The sequence below is a fragment of the Pagrus pagrus genome (assembly GCF_965226575.1).
Source record: "Pagrus pagrus genome assembly, chromosome: 13".
Taxonomy (NCBI): Eukaryota; Metazoa; Chordata; class Actinopteri; order Spariformes; family Sparidae; genus Pagrus; species Pagrus pagrus.
In genome coordinates, this window is record NC_140197.1 from 1835124 (window position 1) to 1852815 (window position 17692).

General features: G+C 40.5%; 1 protein-coding gene across 1 annotated transcript; it reads right to left on the bottom strand.

Moving 5' to 3' along the window:
- Positions 1-2783: 2783 nt before the first annotated feature.
- snrnp70 (small nuclear ribonucleoprotein 70 (U1)) lies at positions 2784-17393 on the bottom strand. Its single transcript, XM_084371130.1, has 10 exons — positions 17199-17393; positions 16705-16858; positions 16548-16610; positions 14175-14229; positions 14022-14086; positions 13842-13904; positions 11585-11666; positions 5345-5446; positions 4115-4214; positions 2784-4032 (listed from the first exon to the last, which is right to left on the bottom strand). Exons 2-10 carry the CDS (start codon positions 16849-16851, stop codon positions 3303-3305), a joined length of 1407 nt encoding a protein of 468 aa, XP_084227256.1. The 5' UTR covers positions 16852-16858; positions 17199-17393; the 3' UTR covers positions 2784-3302.
- Between the last annotated feature and the right edge of the window lie 299 nt (positions 17394-17692).

Here is a 17692-nt window from a genome sequence, read left to right on the forward strand (position 1 = left end):
CACATAATACTTCACAAAAACAGTCATGAAGTTTGGTGCAAATATGATTTTTTATTGAGTCTTCTGAAGATGTGACCAAATCTGCTGGGTAGAAAAAATACATACAGCAACTTGAATGATCAATTTTGGTGATTATAGAACGTTAGGTCAATCCAATTTGTTTTGTAGCATGGCCTCTTAACCTCTTCTGAGTGATTATGATAACGGCTGGTGACTGTTCTGGGCCCATTTATAGGGCTTGTTTGATACACTACAATTGAAAAGTCTAAGGAGCTCAGAATTGATCTGATAAAAGCACATAATTTTTATTAAGTCAGGAAAGTCACTTGGAGCCCTTTCAAAGCAGTTACAGCAGTTACAACTGTGCAAACAATTGTTTATAAGTATAAAGTGTATGGCACAGTTGTGTCACTGCCACAATCCGTCAGAAAGAAAAAGACAGGCGTCAACATGAGCTGAGGCTGACGTGCAAGAAAGAAGCCCTTTCTCCAGACGCAGCACCTTAAAGCTCAACTGAAGTTTGCTGCTGATCACATGGACAAATAAAAACCTTCTGGAGGAAAACTCTGTGGTCAGATGAAACAAAAACAGTTTGTTTGGTCACAATGAGCAGCAATATGTCTGGAGGAGAGAAGGTGAGGCCTTTAACCCCAAGAACACCAGACCTACTGTAAAGCATGGTGCTGGTAGTATTATGCTGTGGGGCTGTTTTGCTGCCCGTGGATCTGCTGCTCTAAAGAAAGTAAATGGAATAATAAAGAAGGAGGATTATCTCCACATCTTCAAGAAAACCTAAAACCATCAGCAGAAGATTGGGTCTTGGGTGCAGTTGGGTGTTCAAACGGAACAATGATCCAAACACACATCAGAAGTGGTAAATGAACGGATCAATCAGACTAGAATTGAGGTTTTGGAACAGCCTTCCCAAAGTCCTGACTTGAACCCCATCGAGAAGATGTGGACTGTGCTGAAGAAACAAGTGTGGGCCAGGAAGCCAACAAATTTAGTTGAATGTCACCATTTCTGTCAAGAGTGGTTCAAAATTCAGATGGAGGACTACCAGAACCACATACTAGATTTACTTTATGTTTATTTTTGAGCTAGCAGATTTAGTCACATTTTCAAAAGAACTCTGAATTTATATTTGAATCACAATTCATGAATGTTTTTGTTCCACTCATTCCATCACAGACAAATGAGTTGTAGACAGTGGCGTGCACAGACATTTTGGGGGGCAGGTGCTCAGTGAAAAATAAGGGCACCTTGTGCGGCGTGTGGAGCCGCCGGCTGCCTTATAAAAAGCATTACAGGCACATGTTTTATGTAATTGCATATTTATTTAGATATGTTCATAATAATAACATATTATTCTGAACTAGCAACAGCAGAATGTGATGTCAGGTGCTTCATGCCTGATTTAGTACCGCCAAACCACTTTGTGGACAGCTTTTAAGATATTTCAATAAAATTAGAGGAACAGTTCAATTTTAAAATCTAAGCTTTAAAAGACACTAAACAGTTCACATGAGTCTGGTCTTGACTCTGACCTTTCTTCTTCATCACCTGCCTCCTCATCCTCCTTGCTGCTTGATGGCTGATTCCCTGGGCTGCCTGCTGTAGCTCCCTTTCTTTCTCTTTCCTCAATCTTTCCTTTCTAGGCATGCTGCAGTTGGTAAATGAAGAGACCAACAGTATGAATAAGACTGCTTGGTGACATTACAACAAGGCAGACGGCTACTTTTTCTGTTTGACATTTAGCAAATAAATTACACACATACAGTCAAGCTACTTCCTTCTCTAGCTCTATACAGTTCCTGTCCAGGTGCATTTCAAAATAAAGGTCTTGCTGTAGCAGTAATAGTATTTAACATTACATACACAATAGTAAATATTCAGCTATAATATATAGTATGATAGCTTCACATGCTGTACCAAATGCCAAATTCTACCGACACTGGTTGTGTGGTGGTCGTCACGTTACATCCATTAATTGATTATGGCTAGCGTCTAGCTTGTTAAGCAGGTGGGCAGTCGGCTAATGAAATGTTTTTTTCTAATTGAATTTAGGCTCGGCCGTTTGGCGCTGTATGAGACAGACAGAGGCTACTTCACAACAAATAGCTTGGCAACTGAGGCTTAGGGGGCAAACAATACACTCGATTCATTTATATGTGTTACCTGGGTGGTGGCAGGGGAGGAGATGTGTCTGGAGCTGTGCGGACAGTGCAGTGCTGCAGTTCTTTGAGAGACTAGTGTTGAGCCACCTGAAGGACATCACAGGCCCCCTGCTGGACCCCCTGACTCCAAAATCATCCACTCACAGCCTTTACATTTACAGACTAAATTGCACTTTATATGTACATAAATCCTCACTGTAAATAATATAATATATATATATATATATATATATATATATTATAATAGACCGGACCTGTCGATGATCACGTCAACATGGGCCACATACAGTACAGTGTACACTATTAAAAAAATAATAACTTTGATAAGGGCACTTGCTCGGTCCAGAGGGCAAAGACCACCTAGTGTCCATCTGTGCACGCCACTTGTTGTAGACATTATTGGAACTCAAGACTGCCATGATATACATGTTCTTTACAATTGTATGTAAACTTTTGACCACAACTGTTGGTTGCTGCTGACCATTTTAGATTTTTGTTGGACTCCCAGTCACCGGTTTCTATTCATGCAGTATGGAAATTGGACTTTGGAGACCTGACATATTAAGTTATGCTGACCATGCAAAAATAACATACAAACAGGAGAGATCATTTAAAAGCATTTTATTCCAAAATGAATAAACAGAACAGCCCTCAATTATCACACAATACTACATTACCTTCAGTTTCACATACATTAAGCAGAAATTGGTCACTGGATCCAAATAAGCATAAATCTACCTGCTTTATAAGCTTGAAATAAAAAACAATCCAAAAATGAACAGAACTCATATTTTTACACTTCATCCCAAGTGGAAGAAAAAAAACATACCTAGCCTTAATCACTCAAGTAATCTGAAAAGGGATTAGTTGGGCAATGCAGGAAATCTGCAATTTTAGTGAGATCAAATCAGTTCTATGCATAAATGGTGCAGGCAATGAAAGTTTTCCAACGGATTCCTGAAAAAAAAAAGAAGAAAAGAAAAAAGCTAGCTAGGTGTCTAGGTACCGAGGAAGCCCTGACAATATCCTAGCTTCCTGAATCTTGGCAAACAGTTATGTGCCACATTTAAGTATAGTATGAAATGACTTATTCATAAGTGGGAGTATGCTGGGAGAAGGATCATCTCAGTACTCGTCTCCTGGTGCCTCCATCTTGTAGCCATTCTCACTGGAGCCATAGCCGTCTGCAGATGGCACTGACTGCTGGTCCATCATCCCATCCTGACTGTACTCCTCCATGTGTGGCGGGGCTCCTCCCTCATCCTCATTGCCCATGTCATCTTGGGGGCCAGTGTCATCTCGTAGGGAGCTGTGGCGATCCTCTCTGCGGTCCCCCCTTTCTCTCTCCCCCCGCTCCCTCTTGTGCTCCCTGTCTCTGTCCCGGTCTCCCCTGCGCCTGTCTTTGTCCCTGTGGCTGCGTCTGCGGTCTCTGTCCCTTTCTCTGTCCCTGTCTCTACGCTCCTCCATGCCCTCACCCACTTCTCCTTCATGTTCCTCCAGCAGCCGCTCACCACCCTCAGGGACTCCATCGCCCTGGCCGACCTCCTCTCCATCCAGCCCCTTGCCCCTCTCCCTGTCTCTCTTGCGATCGCGGCTCCTGCTTCTTCTCTTACGTTCTCTACTCCTCTCTCTACTCCTGCTATCTCCTCCCGCTGCGCCCCCACGTTCCCTCTCTCGTTCTCGACGCCGGCTACTACTGCTGCCATCATCTCCTACTGCAATCGGTCTCTCCCTCTCTCGCTCCCGAGAACGGGTACGACGACGACGTTCGCGAGATCGGGATCGTCGGCGCTCTCGGTCTTTGTCCCGGTCACGCTCCCGACTGCGCTCCCTCCGGTCTCCACGCTCCCGATCACTATGGACAGAAAGCAAAGACTGTTGTACACAGCAGCACACAATTTTATGCCAAAGGACCGGTCTTCCCTGACAGTACTCACCCGCCAATGGGACGATCATCATAACGGGATGCATCATCTCGCCCAGAGTGCTTGATGTTGACGTCAGCTCCACCTCTCCTAGTGCCACCCAATCCACCACCTGGTTAGGAAAAACAAGCCAGACATAGGAACGAGTTAAATTTGTTAAGTTAGGACCCCTAGACTTGATGTCATCAAGTCTGGAATGCTATCAAGGCAGACATTATTTTGCTCATCCATCTGAAAATGGAGAAATCAATATTCTGCTACATGCAAGTATCAGGTATGCATGTTTGAACCTTTTTAAGCCCAGCACTGAACGCTGAGCAACAGAGACCCAAAAGCCTGGGCATCAATACAAGGGAAAATTGACAAAGGAAGAAAGCACAGAGCCATTTACTGGTCTGCGCCACAACAGGAGCACAGATACAGGACTGCAATGTTTGATCAACGTCTTGCCCACTCGGGCATCGGTTGCAATAATAAACAGATTCAGCTAAGTGTTTGACCAGGTTCCTCAGTATTTTCATTTGTTCTGCAGAACCTCTGGATGCAGTGCTCAGACTTAATGTAGAGGTCTTGGTGTTATCGTCTTAGTTATTCTGCAGATAGTAATAACAAATGTAAATTTAGAGGAGGTACCCCCTTAACTCTACAATTTGAATCATGGGTTGAAATGCCCTAAGTTCAAACTTGTTTTGTCAAATTACTACTGCTACTACAGGCACCCAGTGCGACTGACTCTTCTGTTAATGGTGGTGGGAGGAGGCAAGGACAAGAAACTGTCTGTGGTGTGCTTGGATTTTACCCTGTATTTTTCCTGACAGTAGCGATTGGATGTTTTGAAGCCACCAGTGATGGAAAAAGGAATTCAAACTCGAGCCTTGAAAGTAAAACAAGTCTTGTAGTCAGTAATAGGTGTTAAATGTTGGGCAGCTGCTTTGCAGGTGTGCTCGGTGAAGGCTGCGAATAATAATTTTGGCAGGGAAAAAACACCAGTAAGCCAATAGTGTTGACTATGTATATTGCCAGAAAATTAAACTAAATTAGACAAAGTAGTTAGCACAACCACATGGCTTAGGGCTGTGTTCATAACAGTGTCAGTGGAGTTTCAACACCTCTGGTTCATATACCCATTCTCTTGTTTAGTTGGGTTCAGTGTATTCTGTCCGAGTCTGTTCGTCTTTTGGGTGAAATGAAAACTTGCGTAGCACACAGCTTTGACACTCAATACATAAAAAGGCAGCTGACCTAGCCTGCGAGGATGCCATCCTTTGACAGTGCGTCCTCGTTCCACGTCCACCAACACCCTTCTACCATCGATCTTCTTCCCATCTGCATGTTTGTAGGCGGCTGAAGAAGAGGAATGGGGAGAAGGAAGACAAAGGTTATATGCAAGTATAACGGCATGATTGTGGCAAAGGAAACAAACAGTGCGTCATTATACTGACCAGGAGCAGGTGAGGCCGAGATGGCTGCTCTCTGGGTAAAAGCCGAAGGATAATGGGAGTTGACTTCCTTCCACCCGATGAGTGACTGATGAGTTATACTTTTAACTGCATCCTTTAACTACCCAGCATTCAGTTCTTTCACTGTCTTCACTAAATAACAGCGTGGCTAAAAATGATATATTGGTAGCAATTTGAAGTTGTTCAGAATGTCTTAAGGATATTAGTTTGGATCCAAATTCATTGGGGTGTGACCTTTTTAAAATTACTACTATTGAACAAGCAGAGTGAAAAGTGACTCCTCATATTTTGCTGAATAAATGCTGAATCTGACCCAGGTTTGACTGTGGCAAAGAAGAACTCTCAACCCACAGTGTGAAACATCTCAAAACAGGTCTTAATCCATTGTGATTGTCATTTCCCTTGACAGCGCATTTACTATATTTAACCAAATCTGTTGGGACAGTTCACAATACAGTTATATTTATTAATTACTTAAGCTCCACTGTCATAATTGTTGGTATTGTATTCACTACCCCTGAACAATATATCATTTTACAGGCTGTTTAGAGATGAAATTACATTGTTTTGGAAATCACAAAACTGTTGATCCAGGTTTTTGAACAATTAAAATCCAGAGTTTGTCTCCACAATCACTAATGTATTCTTTGTACAGAGGAGCACATAACTGGTCAGGCAAATTGGACTCCTAATTATTAAACCAAATATTCAAATGGCGGTAGAATGTTCTGTTGCAGTGTCTTTTATCTGCTCAAGCCTTGTACAAGCTTCATAAAGCAACATGATTGAAGCAACCAAGAGCAAGATTTTGACAACACGGAGTCTCCAGCATTCGGCATATTTCCAAACTTGTGTACATTCAAACTTCGTCCCACACCTCATCCCATTATACCATACAACAGTCTTCCGATCCATCCTGTATGATGGAAGTACTTGGCGAGATCCAGGCAGCTCATCCTGGCTGCCACACTGGTCTGAAGTGGTGAGGATCCCAGAGGACATAACTTTTAAATCCAAGTAGACGGGCCTTACCAACACCCATGTGGTACAGCATACATTCTGAGGGCCTTACCAAATCCTCACATATACATTCTGAGGGCCTTACCAAACTCCCTCACACATACTATACAGTTGATGGTCTTACCATATTGCCTCAACCATGGGCTATATGAAAATCTGCAGTCTCAGGGCCTTACCAAAAACTCCTCAGCACCAGAATACAGATACTGTCACAACAACAGGGCCTTACCAGAACCCCACCACTTCCTGTGTTCACTAAGGATGGCAACATCCCATCCAATGACAGGGCCTTACCAAACCCCCACCAGTCCTACCAAAACTGCCAAACTGGAAAAAAAAACAAAAAAAACAAAAAAAAACAACAGGGCCACCTTCCTTGCAGAAGTTGCCTTATCACAACCCAAACCAAACAATGAGAAACAAACTTTGTTTTAACAAAAAAAAAAAAAAATTTAAAAATAATTCAATGAAATCCTGTCCCTAACATGTCTTGGATCTAAAGTGGCCTGAAATATGGACCTGATTTGGGGCATCCAGTGTCTTAACTCCTAATCTCCTGACATGTCAAAAGTTGAATGTGGAGGAACCATTTAGTTGAAAATCTTAACCTTACTATTGTTATGAATCAATCTATAAGGCAATAACTAGTGTCTAGTCTAACCTTTAGTCATGTAGTGAATAAATAATGTATTAATAGCCTAGTTAGCATAATTAAAGAAAATTCCCCTCATCTGCCTTTTCTATTAAAGCCAGCTCAGACTTATTAGTTTGAATAGTATTATGCATTAACCTCCCAAATGAGTTTAACATTTTCTAGATTAAAAAAAGGATTGTGAACTGTATTAAACTAATCAGGCTATACACGCAGCCAGCGGCTCAATGTTTTGCATAGAAAATTAGCAGTTTGAGGAATGGAGTCTCAGAAAAATGTTAATTAAAAAGGTACAGTGTGTAATATATTGAGTATTGTGGTTAGTGGATTCTAGCAGTGAGATTCTAGATTGCAACACTCCTACAGTGGCCCTCATGGATAAGAAACTCATTTTCTAAATATGGACTCATCCTCATCAGCATTGAGAATTTCTACTAATTCAAGTGATGAGGTGAAGATTATTTAGTCTATAAAACTACAGGTTACAAGTCTACAAAATTTAAATAATTTTGATCATACAAAGACATTATGGAGCACTGTGAAAAAATAGAGAATTCATTAACTCAGTGATGAGCAGACTTCTCCTCAGTAACTGTCACACTAAGTCATTACTTCAACTGTCTTTTGCACACTCCCAGCCCTATACTTAGTTATCGCTCCATGTGCTGTCTTACTGCAAAAGACGAGGTGTAAATCTAAATAGATCTTGTCCCGGGTTTTCTTTTCTTTGACAACGCTTCATGCTCCTATGATTTTTCCTTGTACAAAATAAGTATGCTCAGCCATTCTTTATCAGATTGTGGTTTCACACTTGGTTTCTCACAACACAAATTGGTTGGCAGGAAACCGCAGCCACCACTCTTCTTCCAACCGGTGCATTTCCAGTGGCTGCACACTAAATAAAAAAACCAGAAGGGCCCTCACTAGTGCCAGGTTTATCCATTCTGGGCTACTGTAGAAACATGGCAATGCAACATGGACACCTCGGAGGACAGGGACTCACTCCCTATGTAGATATAAACAGCTCATTCTAAGGTAAAATAAACAACAACTTTTAGTTTTGGGTGATTATACACTAATTAAAACATACTTATGAATATTATATTCCATTTCTGATAGGTCTGTTCTGCTAGATGTCACTACATATTACACACTGTACCTTAAATGATGTTAAAAAGTACAGATTGACATGAGCAGGCTGCTCAACATCTGAGTTAAAAGACAGCTTCTACTACTTGCATCTGCCATCAGTGCCAGTTGAGCTGAAGTGTTAACCCTATAAGTACAGGATACCCATCTATACAAACTAGAGGGTAGAGACAGTTACACATTTTTAATGAACTAACTACATTTGTTTTGGAATTTACCAACAAAATTTCAAAGCTGGACTAAAATTCTTCAGTTCCATTTTTACTCCTATTAAATAATTTTATATTATGCTAATTACTGAATTATTTACACAAGTGCTTTCCCTGCTGACCTATATTTATTGGGGGTGTCACAATCTCGACTAAGTTGGATATCGATCGAAATGACATCATGATCTCAACCTTTGTAATTGAGGATTTCGCCACGCCGCCAGCATCACGTCCAGCAGGCATGCCAAGAGGGAAAAAACACACACTGACACATCAACTGAACTTGAACCCCCTCCTGAAATATTTGACGTTCCTGGTGACTTATGTCAACAACGACAAGAAAACCAGTTTGTAAGATATGCTATGCACAGGTAGCATACTTGTCCACAGGCAACACAACAAATATGGCAGGACGTCTCCGCAGGCATCATAAAGAAGTAGACTTAATTGAGAAACCACATCATTAACACATGCAACTCTTCCGTCCTCATTTAGAGCTAAACTTCCACAAAATTCATCTCACGCTAAAGCAATAACTGGCGCTATTGGGGTATTTGTAGCATCAGACATGCAACCTTATTCAGTGGTACGCTACGAAATTATCACAAAGGTGTTGCCCTTCCAGTATGATAATGTGAAGGAAAAAGTCTGAGCAGTGCAGACTTAGTGGCCTTAACGACAGATTGCTGGACCTCCAGAGCAATACAGTGCTACATGAACATCACAACACACTACATTAAGTGTGCGCTCTTCACATCTGCAGTTACAAAAGAGAGTCACTAGATGGCAGGTACCCTCTATGACTAAGTTTCCAATTGGTGACAAGTTATTGTTACATTTATATTGTTCATAAATGATTTAAATGTGACAATAAGGCCTTAGTGTGGTACATTGCAAACGAATAATGGCGATTATATCACTTAACACCATGTAGACCATCTTTTGAAATAATAAAAAATTAAATGTTTATCATGGCATAAAACCAATGATCCTAGACTAGTCTAAAAATGGCGTAGCCATCTGTGCTAAAAGAAAAAAAGGTGACCTTAAAATCGAAAATCAAATCGAGGACTTGGAGATCGTGACACCCCTAATATTTATATAATTTTATTACTATGCAACAATAAAGATTGAAATAGCATCACTATTTTTGGAAAGCTGCATGAAATTCAGTTAATCTGCACAACATTCATCACAGCAATCTCCACAAGAAGCTGGTGGGATTGACAGCTGTGCCACACCACACTTGATTTCTCTCTCTTGATCACTGACCCTTTGTCTCTCTATACAGCTAAGACACTGTTATTGCGAAGCATGTGCCCTCAGTGACCTGAGGTGGCTTTCACATAAAAGGGCAGAGTCATTGGGCGACATTTAATACAATAGTAGTCAGGGGTGCGTTCAATGGTCAAAGCCAAAGACTATAGTAGTATTAATTGCACTTAAAGCACTTCATGGCTTGCAAAGTATGACGCTTTACCCATTGAACGTAGCTCCTCTTCCCTATGTAGGAGATGGAGGGTGGAAAGAAATCTTACCCATCATACAAACCCATTATACCAACCATATACTGAGCTGTGGTAGTAGGGTGTAGATGTATCATAACCATCATCATCTGCCAGCCAGCTCTGGCCAATAGCCATCACAGATTGTCGGCTGCAGTGGCAATGAGAACAACACACAGTTAATATACCGTTTAGCCCCACATCCCCCCTCAGTTCATCCCCTGCTGTGACTACATGCTTGCTGTGATTCAGCAACTCTGGTCTTGAAGAGCTGATCTCACCAATATCCCAGAATGGTGTCATTGTGTTAGATGGCACCATTCACTTGTCTAAAAAGACAGTACTACATTATTCACTGTGGTATCACCTCCATCTTAAAATCTCTCACTCGTGTGCTGAAGTTTAACTAATCTCACCATGACCAGGGTTGAAGACCACCAATAAAAACTTTGACAAACAAGCTCCATACCTATTCATACAAAAGATGGGGTTCCATACAGTCATTAACACTGTTCTGTTAAAAAAAACAAAACCCATTCTATGCTTGGTGACCAGTCTGACTTTGTGCTTACCATTAGAGTCCAACCACGAAAGCAGCTTTCCCACAGAGCTACAACGCCTAACAGTTAAAAGACAATGTGCCCGTTGAAAGGCAAAGATTTTCAAGTTCACAAATGACAGACAGTTGACACCTCCCCCCCCCCCAGATGGCCCATTGCATTGAATAAAGCAGTTCCCCTCCTCCAGACTATTAGTCAACTGATGACATGCATCAAACACAGACATACACATCACAAAACCACCAGACCCAGATTTTAAAACATGCAAATGCAGAACATAAGTCTGTAAAAAGTACTCTGATTCCTCTGATGCCATTTCCATTAATTTGCTAATTATGTAGCGATCACTTTCCCTAGGTGTAAGAGAAAGCTGCCACCCCAGTATCATAAACAGAAATATCCATGTAGAATAAAGTAAATGGAGTTCAACTGAAGAACCACACTGCATGTCAGAGACATCTGTCTTCATGAACATGGGATCATATAGAGAAGGTTTTGGCTCAGTGCTTCACACAGGGTCACACACTACACCTTTTTTCCCCAGTCAAATTCAAGCACTTTTCAAGCATTTCTAGGGTGCATTTCACTTCCACCAGCAGTAAATTACTATTTTATACACTCAAAATGTTCATTTCACCTCTACACATTAAGTCAGATGCTACTGTGCTAAAAACAACAAAACTTAATTTTAGCATTTTACAGGGGGGTGACACATTAAAGTTGCATGTTTCAATATGTGTCGCCAGTCTGAAAATAGACTTGGCATTCTATATAACCTGGCTGAGCCAATATTAAAAACAATGTATTACGAAAGTAATGTAGTTAAAATTTCAAGTACTTTGAAAACTTTTCTAACCTTGAAAACAGATAAAAATTTAAGCATTTTCAAATACTTGCAGCACCCATACAAACCAGCTTGGTACTCACAGTGCATGTCACGTTCATGCTCATATTCAATGAATGCATAGCCCCGAGGCTTCCCTGTCCTCTTGTTGTAAACTATGTAAATCTGAAACACACAAGCATGGAGATATCGGTTGGCTTTCATCATTACACAAATGACAAAAAGTACCATTTAATGAAGGGTCAGTTGTGTTATACTCATTTTTCCTAAAAGAGGTGTGACGATGCACTCAGCCCATGAGACAATACATGATATTGGGTTCACAAGAACAAGACGAGATTTTAACACCATTTTCAAGAAAACTTCTTAAAAAATGTATTTGATGTTAAGTCACAATATGCAAAATAATGCAGGTCGATCTTTATTACTAGTTAAAAACATTTCATCTTGTAATGAATGTCACTTCAGGTCTTCTGACTGAAGACGAATTATCACAGGCAGAACAACGAATACACAAACAGTTTGTAAGCGCTATGAGTTTGCCACAAACTCAACTGACTTCTCTCCTGTGTGATCTCTCATGAGGCGCTTCATAACTTGTAACTGTGCGTAAACTATGTGCAAGTTTCTAACTTATATTTGAAGCTGTGTGTGACTGTCTAACGGGACTCCTTTCCACAAATTAAAAGTAAAAAATAAACAGAATAAGTAACACTACATTTTTGTTAGTCTTATTTTTTAAGGGCAAACCATAATCAAAGTATTACTTTTACAGTGCAAATAGACTTACCAAATTTCTCTTCAAGCATGATACAGAGCTGAGAGCTAGCTACACGCTAACTACACTGCCTAGCCTAAGATATAGTCATATTCTTTTTCAAGATTACAAGCACATCTAAGTTTTCTGAGAGCAGTTGAAACCTTAAGGCACCAACTAGGTCTCCTACAGTTGGAAAAAAAAAAAAAGAATGAAAGAAAGAAAAAACACAGTCATGTGGAACAGAGGTAGCAGGGATGGAAAGGTATGCCATCTTTGTAGAGGTCCGGGACCACTGAGCAAGTAAAATGTGTGCGTGACGGAATGGTGTACTTCGGTTCTAATGTGTCGCGGCTGATTTTCCACCATAGACAATGGCCTAATATCAGCTGCAATGAAAACGCAAATGTCTTTTGCTATTGCCGTGGCTCTTGCAAAGTGTCTTTGCATAGTGCTCATGTAAGCTGCGGTTTACGGCAGGATTTTCCTACAGTGCTTACATATAGTTCGTGTCTTGTCTGTCACTCTGTTGCCGTTTATGGTTTCCACCGGGTACCAAAAATGCTGCCACACAAACGATTTACAAGTGGTGGGGGATTCGTCCAAGCTAATTTAGAGTTCAACTACAGACTCCATCATGATGGCTGCTGCTGTCTAGTGTCATGTACCGCGAGACAGCTTTTCACCTCGATGAGAAATATCACATTTTAATATCACAAGATCTCTACACATCCCTAATGACTTAGCATATGTCATTCATAAACTTATTCTGTTCATTTCTTTTGTATGAAAATCTGATCGTTTCTTGGGGAACAATTTGCTGAGCTTTCAAATTTCCATTACACTGACAAAGCATAACAACATTCTCTTCAAATAAAATGTGCACTTCTGGAAGTAAATGTCTGAGGAATATTGTATCAAATGTTACAAACTTGTACCATTTGACACAACTTGTTGCTTAAAGGATCACAGCGTTAGAAACATGTTTATTTCAAGATACAAGTTTTGAAGGCATAGCATTGTTATTACATAATGAGCTTTGCTTGTAGTTAGCACCTACATTATGTCTGACAAATTCTTACAGACCTGGGATTTGTATTTACAACAGTGGTGCTGCACTCGATCTGTAGGGTTTGTGTCAAATCACTCAAATTACATAGAGAGATATGGCAGTTAATAATTAGTATGCTGGTGATTTAATAATGGCCATAAAGTGGGGCTATTGTTAACAGCCCTAATGAGTCATGCACTCGCTTGGAGAACTTGATCCAATTTTGTTAAATTTAGTCGACAGGATTGTAAAAATGTGTATAAATATTCCTGGAGTGAACTCTCTGTTGTGATCCTCAAGCCATTCCTAAGCAGTTTACATGGTGGTTGGTGGTGCATGTCAAGTGGCATCAACATGAATGGATTTGATTGATTTGTTAGAAGAGATGCAGTACCTGTACCAAGTTTTCACCCCCTACAGGTTTTTTTTTTAACAATAAAGAAACTCAGCAAGTGTGATTACAGTGTAGTTTTGTTCACTTATTGCAAAGTTGAACAGGTTAAGACAATTGAGAAACATCAGCTAAACATACCCGTTTGATGGGTCCATAGACCTCAAACTCACGGCGAAGCTTGGACTCTGTAGTATCATAGTTCTACAGCAAAGACAAAATACCATTAGACATCATCAGCTGTAGGAAAAGAAACATTTGCATAATCCACAGACCTGGTGTAAGAACACTTGAGAAAATGAATGTATCCATCGTACTCACCACTCGTGCTACAAACAATGTCTTGAAGGCATCCCCTTGTGCATTGGGGTCATTATGGGGATCCCCTGTCATAATGCAGTTAGCAAAACAGAATTAGCAAAGAAACCATACAATGAAAAGATTTTGTATTCTGTCACTCACTGTGAAACTTACAAAGCTTAAGTTCTGTCTCAACCACTGCTTGTCTCCTCTCAATCTTCTCTCGTCTCTGAAAGCAAATATTTGTAGGAAATGGTCAATACTCAGTCAGGGAGAGCCTTTAGTGAATGGCAATGTTGATCAAGAGTTACTGCTGGCTTGTGGTGGCTCACGGTATGTGTACAGCCCCATGAACGGCTGGAAAAATTCCATGCTTTTGCACAACCACAAGAGGTAGCAGAATTTACCCTCAAAAATGAAGCAGGGTCATGCCTCCCTCCTTGCACCTAATACAGTGTTCACTGGTTGTGTATGACCAAACAAACAAACAAACAAACAAACAAACAAACAAACATGTAACAGGTACTTTAAAGGGCACCTCATCAATAACATTTTTTAATCTGATGCAATCCACACACCTCAACTCTGTACAATCTTTATGGATTAAATTTCAGCTCCATTAAATATTGATGCTCTGTGTGAACCACTCAGCACAGGTTTGCTGATCCTGACAAAAGGAAACTCACTTTAACAGTATATATAGCCTTTATAATTCACTTGTTCACAAAGCAAGAATTCATACATTTTAAGTGCGTTACTGATGGCCATACACAAGTCAACTAAGTCTGAAAGCCGATGTTGACTACTTGTAGTTACTACACAGAACTTCAACTAATGTCTTGTGAATGTTGGTCAAAAGTAGTAATGTTAAAATGGTTATTTTTATTTCACAATGATGTCATAACTAACTGCAGACGAGTATAGAGGAACTACCTTCATCCAGTAGGGACCTTTACTTACCATGATCAACCTAGCTGTCTGTTTTCAATGTCAGTGATACTGACATCACTTCAAATATGCTACTGTCATAATGGTTGCATCCCAGTTCCTCGAGTCTATACGAGTATTGGCAAGACTGCTTTTTGTTATGATGCCCCTAGCTCTTGGAACTTGTTACAGCACATCCTGAGATTGGATGCGCTCCCTTCACTCACTGAGTTTAGGAACTTGGTCATGGATAACTGTGTTTCCATTTGTAACTGTTTCAGATGACTGTCTTTCTTGTTTCTTGTTAACTGTGCTGTATATTGTCATGTAATCACTTCAAATGTAACCACTGTCAAATTTTTAATTGGTTTGTAAACTCGACGACATTGAAAAGTCAAGCTTTATGTGATGAACACTTGACATCTCAGATGACTCCCACTTTAAAAAAAAAAAAATTCTGGATCATCGAAAATGTTGACAGATACACACAGTTTGTATCGAAATTTTACAATGAGTTACAAAAATTGAACTTGGATAGACTGGCATCACTAAAAACATCTTGGTGTACACTACTTAAAGTGGCAATAGACCAAGAAACATGGGAGGACACTCTGCTGCTGCCTTCCAGAATATCTATATGCAACAGACAGAGAGATGCAATATAATATTTTACACAGTGTCTACATATCCCCATATATCTACAGTAAGTAAACAGCGGGAGCCTCTCCACCCTGTCCCAAATGTGGAATTAGCGCTGGAACCAGACTGCACTGTCTTTGGGGGTGTGTTAAAATCCAACTATTCTGGAAGGCAGCATGCACAGAAATAAGTACAGCTATAGGGAAGCAACTGCTCCCCGATCCACTTGTGTGTCCACTGGGGAGTCTACCAGACTCTCTGAGGATGCACAAAGACATAGTCCAGTCTCTCCTGATGTGGGAAAGGAAGACTATAATGAAAAAGTGGGTTGGGGACGATCCTCCTAATGTCCAAATGTGGAAATCCCTGGTATCTGATGTTATAACCTTAGAGAGACTGAGGTATTGTATTGGTGGGAGAATTAATCTGTTTTTGAAAAAATGGGAAGGGCCTCTGGACCTTTTAGGGATTAGGTGTAGCCTGTCATGGAGATAATGAAGGGATTGTTCCACTCACGTACATCGTCACCATTATCTTTTGTTTTGATGTATGCTGTTTGCTATTTCATAAACTAATAATATATGTGCTAAAACCAAAACATTGTTCAAAAAAAGTTTTGCTTGAAAACTGAAAATGTGGATTTTCGAACATTCCGTCATTTACTTGAATGGGAATAATAAGCAAAAACGTTGCATATCCCTGAAATTATGAATGTCATCAATGAGGAAAAATAAGGCAGTCGATTCTTAATTGAGATGCATTTTTGGTGTTTGAATGGAGTGAATACGTTGAAAAATGTGACAGGTGTTAAACGAAAAATCAGAATCAGAACCCTAACCCTAGAAGAACATATGTTCTGAATGCCTCCTGCATTCACAACCAATTATCTTCTATAGTCTGGTACAATTGCTTGCACGGAATCCCAAGCCAGAATCAGTATTATTACAGTTTATGACGGGAAAATGAAATTTCAAATCTTACCTTTCTCTCCAGGCGCTCCTCACGGGTCTCCGCCCTTGTTGGCGGAGGGGCATCTCTCGGGTCCTGCTCACAAAAGAGACGATAAAAACACAGGATGAATGAAGGAAAGTTTGCATTTATCAAAGAATATGAGCATAACAAAAGATCAAATAATCACCTCGAAGTGCCTGATGAAGGGTGCAATGCCACTATATGGTTGGTTATGATGTTTCTCATGGGGCAACTTCTCTAGCTGTGGCAGGAAAGGTATAGGGTCCCGCGGTGCAAAGAGGGCCAGCAGGTTCGGAGGTAAAAACTGCGTCATCTTGCACCTAAATAAACATTTACAGTTATTAGTATAATCCATTGCTATATAAAGGCACGTTACAATATTCCAGCAGGCAAAGGCAGGCCAACACGAACAACGGAAGCTCGCAGACAGCTCGACGTGCTAGCGTCAATTGTTGTCTTCATTGACGACTTCCCTACAAACAAAACATTATTTTGAATATGAAACCGCGTAGACATTGAAAACAGAAGTTAAGTATAAACTCGAATATCTTCGCAACAGGGCAACGTTTGCCCAGCGCCGAGGCTTTTTTGGAGCCCTTTGCATTACGAATCAAGCTAACGTTAACACGGCTAACAAGGAGCCTTGAGCATGATTCTTACCTCTCCTCCAATGTCTTGACCAATGTCAGACCATATACCAGAGGAAGAAGCGACCGATATATGGAAGTCACTCGGACAAAATACTATAGGAAAAGTATACAATTAATAACTTAAAAGCAAACTCCGCAGGGTACCCACTCCGTGCGGTGACAAAGTTAAAATGCGTGCGGGCTTCTGTCGTCCTCGATAAATAAAATGGCGGGATGCCGTAAATCGGAAAAGCACTTGCCGTAAACCGCACCAGTCGCGAATCAATGGAGGCCGCACACCACACATATGAGTAATCAGTGAGTGAGCTTCCTGTTGTCGCTGAGTGATGTGTGCGATGTTTGAAGTCTCCAGTCAAGTGCTACTGTTAGGTTGGAAGAAGAAATTATAGAAACAAAGAATAGCTGATTTTTTGCTCCAATTTCTATAGCAATCTATATAATTCAAAGTATTATCATATGGGAAGTCATTTATGCAGTTGATCATTGTAAGATTAATAAATCTCC

What these genes read in the sequence shown, in the direction of transcription:
- snrnp70 (XM_084371130.1), bottom strand. Translation starts at nt 16,851, where the DNA reads ATGACGCAGTTTTTACCTCCGAACCTGCTGGCCCTCTTTGCACCGCGG. An exon ending in CATTGTTTGTAGCACGAGTG is followed by an intron (nt 13,905 to 14,021) that starts GTGAGTACGATG and finishes TCTTTGCTGTAG; the next exon opens with AACTATGATACTACAGAGTC. An exon ending in GATGATCGTCCCATTGGCGG is followed by an intron (nt 4,033 to 4,114) that starts GTGAGTACTGTC and finishes TTCTGTCCATAG; the next exon opens with TGATCGGGAGCGTGGAGACC.